Source organism: Pelodiscus sinensis, chromosome 1 (genome assembly GCF_052426305.1).
Source record: "Pelodiscus sinensis isolate ZL-2025 chromosome 1, ASM5242630v1, whole genome shotgun sequence".
NCBI lineage: Eukaryota > Metazoa > Chordata > Testudines > Trionychidae > Pelodiscus > Pelodiscus sinensis.
The window spans coordinates 353,644,875-353,648,730 of NC_143052.1; the positions used below are offsets into that span (position 1 = coordinate 353,644,875).

The 3,856-nt window shown below is 53.4% G+C and overlaps 1 protein-coding gene across 1 annotated transcript; it reads left to right on the top strand.

The window, feature by feature from the left end:
* The first annotated feature begins 2,557 nt into the window (after window positions 1–2,557).
* On the top strand, window positions 2,558–3,598 carry LOC106731657 (olfactory receptor 52B2-like). The gene has a single exon (XM_014571148.4). The coding sequence runs from the start codon at window positions 2,648–2,650 to the stop codon at window positions 3,596–3,598; it is 951 nt and encodes a 316-aa protein (XP_014426634.3). The 5' UTR covers window positions 2,558–2,647.
* Window positions 3,599–3,856: the final 258 nt, after the last annotated feature.

Consider the following 3,856-nt stretch of genomic DNA (forward strand, 5'->3'; position numbering starts at 1 on the left):
CTCCGAAACCCTGCGCCAGGGCTGCCGGGGATCCTGGGGAAAGGCTGAAACGGACACTCAACTGAAGCCATGAGAAGAGCTGGGGTGAGCGGCAGGGAGGCACCCGGTGCCAAGGCAGGTTTGCAACGGAACGTCCCTGCCTGGGGCACTCGGCCATTTCCGCTCCTGGAGAGTCTCCCGGGCGTCTCCGAGCTGGGCCTGGCTGTGGTCCCACGGAGCCCTCACTGACCAGCTGCAGGCCTGGGACAGCGAGATAAAACAGCAAAGAGCAACGTGCGGCTCCCGCCCACGGGCCTTCCCAGCCACCGACTGCAGTGGGCAGTGGGAGGTTTTCTATCTTCAGTGGCCTCCCTCTGGCGCTAGGAGACCCGGTGTTGCTCGGGGCTGACACTACCACAATGTGAGAATTGGAAACGCCATGAACATACCCAGGCGTCACTGGAGCCATGGCCCTGGGATGGGCTGGGGAGAAGGGGTTCAGGTTCCCAGCTATACCAGGAGAGGGGGCTGCTCCTCTTCTCTCCTCTCTGCCGGCCAAGCAGCGCTGTGGGATACTCCAGGGGCAATGGACGTGACCAGGACTCGGGTTCGGGTGAATAAACAGCTGAACAGGAGCCTCCAGCACATAGCTGGGGCCAAAGACGCTTGGGTGGCTCTATGGCCGGGGACTGTCCGTAGGCGCAGGGAGATTCTATCCCCACCGTGTCTGGGGCCGTACCGGCCACTGCTGGGATCCTGGGCCCAGTCCTGTGTCCCCAGGCTCCGAATCCATTAGTGCCCCTTTCTGCACTGAGGCACCTCTGAGTGGCCGCTGTGTTCGTGGGCTCTGCAGCTCCCCCGCAGGTTCAGCGTCTCTCAGTGGCAAAGCAGGGAGCTCGAGTAGCTGAACGTTCCCCTGTTGTTTCCAGGTGTGTCCTAGAGCTGAGGGAGGCCGGCTTCACGGGCTGGGCTCTCTGAGACTCTCCGCCCGGCCCTGCCTGCTCTGTGGCTGGTTTGTCGAGTGGTCACCTCTGAGCTCTGAGCTCCTGACAGGTCCCTGTCACCGGCTCCGGCTCTGCCCTGCCCAGCTCTGAGTGCAGCTCTCACACCAGGGGCGCAGGGTGTGAGTGGGAAGTGAGAAGTGAGTGTGAGGGGGTGGGAGCCCAGCAGGCACTGACCTTGTCTCTGCTTCCAGCCGGGCCCGGCGCCCAAGCGGAGCCCTCAGTGCCCCATGGCCACGCCCAACAGCACAACGTTCAGTCACCTCACCCAGCCATCTCCCTGTGACGTGACCCTCCATATTGTGTGTTTATGACATAGCTGAGAGATGCTTAATGTGAGATCACTTTTCCAGTGATCCCTCCCATGAGTTATGATTTACTGAATGTGACAGTCCTATTTCCATGCATGTCTCACTTCTGTATCTCAAGCTAGGAATTTTGACCATGTTACAGTAGTTCTGCTGTGCTCCTTTGGGTGACACCCACCTGTAACACTTCAAGTACCACAATGGTAAAGCCAGACAATGAGATACTATTGGGTCAGGTGACCTGATCACCCGACACTATCTTCCCTCTTGGGTGGCAGAAATTTTCTAGGAGGAGGTGGGGGCCTGAAAAAAGGATTCCGGGCTTATGGAAAACCTAGATAAGGTGGTAGAGATGTAGCCGTGTTAGTCTGGTGTAGCTGAAACAAAATACAGGACTATGTAGCACTTTAAAGACTAACAAGATGGTTTATTAGATGATGAGCTTTCGTGGGCCAGACCCACTTCCTCAGATCAAAAGTGGGTCTAGCCCACGAAAGCTCATCATCTAATAAACCATCTTGTTAGTCTTTAAAGTGCTACATAGTCCTGTATTTTGTTCTAGATAAGGTGGGGATAGAAAACAATCTATGTCCTCAGTTTGTGTCTCCTCTGCCTCCCGATCCAAAGAAATAGTTCAAATCATCTGAAAAGAAAAGGACCGGAGCTGGGAGCCACAGGGAAGAACTGCTTGACCATGTGGTGAATGTGGGGAGGGGAGTAACTCAATTTTCTGGATGTTTCAGTCATTCAGTTAGCTCAAGTCTCATCTCACTAACTTGATTTCCTCAACGATAATGGTTAAAAGAATAGACAGTGAGCCCTAAAGTGTCCTCAAGAATTCTAAGAAAACAGGAAGTGGGATGGTAGTGCGCTAGGAGAATCAATGAAAACACAGCATGAGCTTTCGAACTGGAAGTAGGAGCCGTTCCTGCTCCTCTTGTGCAGCAGGAGAACAGCCCCTGGAAGAACCGGTGAGAAGCTGGGGAAGCAGGCATGTTGAATCCTGTGACATCCAGGCCTAGGGAAAGACCGAGTCCAGAAACTACAGCTATGTGAGGAGAACAGGGAATGTTTAGTCAGACGAGATCAGGTAATTTTCTTTATTTGTGGAGTTCTTGGTCTTCTCTGTGCTGAGCACATGCAACTACCCCCTTTCATTATCATTTTCCTACTTGAACCACTGGGAAACAATTCTCCGTGTTGCTTCACAAGTCCGAGCAACCAAGTAATGATCTATCAGATGTGTTTTCTCTATTTTGCTTTTTCTTTCTTAAATACAAACCACCCTTCTGTAGCAAGCACTGACCTTATCTCTGCTTCCAGCCGGGCCCGGCGCCCAAGCGGAGCCCTCGGCGCCCCATGGCCGCGCCCAACAGCACAACGTTCAGTCACCTCAGCTTCATCCTAGTCGGCATCCCGGGCCTGGAGCCCTGGCACCCCTGGATCTCCATCCCCTTCGCGCTGATGTACACGGCGGCTGTTCTGGGGAACTGTGGTCTCCTCCTGCTCATCGCCACCCAGCGCAGGCTGCACGAGCCCATGTTCATTTTCCTCTCCATGCTGGCAGTGGCCGACTTGCTGTTATCCACCTGCACCGTGCCCAACACGCTGGCCATCTTCTGGTTCAGGGTCAGGGAAATTTCTCTCAATTCCTGCATCACCCAGGTGTTCTTTGTGCACTTTGCAAGTGTTGTTGAGTCCGGTGTCCTGCTGGCCATGGGGTTCGATCGGTATGTCGCCGTCTGCGACCCCCTGAAATACACGACTGTCCTCACCAATGAGAAGATCGGGAAAATAGCCACGGCCATTGTCGTCAGAAGCTTTTGTATTGTTGTCCCCATTGTTTTTCTGCTCAAACGGCTGCCCTTCTGCGCAAGCAATATCATCCCACACTCCTACTGTGAGCACATCGGGGTGGCCAGGCTGGCCTGTGCAGACATAACCCCAAATATCTGGTATGGCTTTGCAGTGCCTATTTTAACCGTTGTACTAGATGTTGTGTTTATTGCTGTCTCTTATGTGCTGATCCTCAGGGCTGTCTTCAAGCTGCCCACCAAAGACGCCCGACACAAAACACTCGGCACCTGCGGCTCCCACGTCTGTATCATCCTCTTATTTTATGTCCCAGCCTTTTTCACTCTCCTAAGCCACCGCTTTGGTCAGAACATCCCTAAACACATTCACATCCTGCTGGCCGATCTCTATGTGCTTGTCCCCCCCACACTGAACCCCGTTGTTTACGGGATGAAAACCAAGCAGCTGCAGGAACAAGTGAGCTGTGTGTTGTCTCGGAAGGGGAATTGTTGCTAAATGGTGCTGAGCATAGACCAATGCCACTCACTAGCAGGCTTCTTCCACATTGCAAGAAGAGGGCCCCTTGTCATTGACACATGGATGTTAACACTCTAACTCACAGTTGCAAAACAGACTTTTTCAGCTCCTTGAATGTTTTCTTGCATGTCCAGGTGCATGTAAGTACGTGGGCCCTTCTTGAGAGAAGACTGGGGTGGGTGGGAGGGGGGCAAGCTGATAAAAGTCTCCTAATATTGTAAAGGTTCTTACCAAGAG

Excerpts from the sequence above, each read along its gene's own strand:
- LOC106731657 (XM_014571148.4), top strand. The coding sequence starts at position 2,648 with ATGGCCGCGCCCAACAGCACAACGTTCAGTCACCTCAGCTTCATCCTA.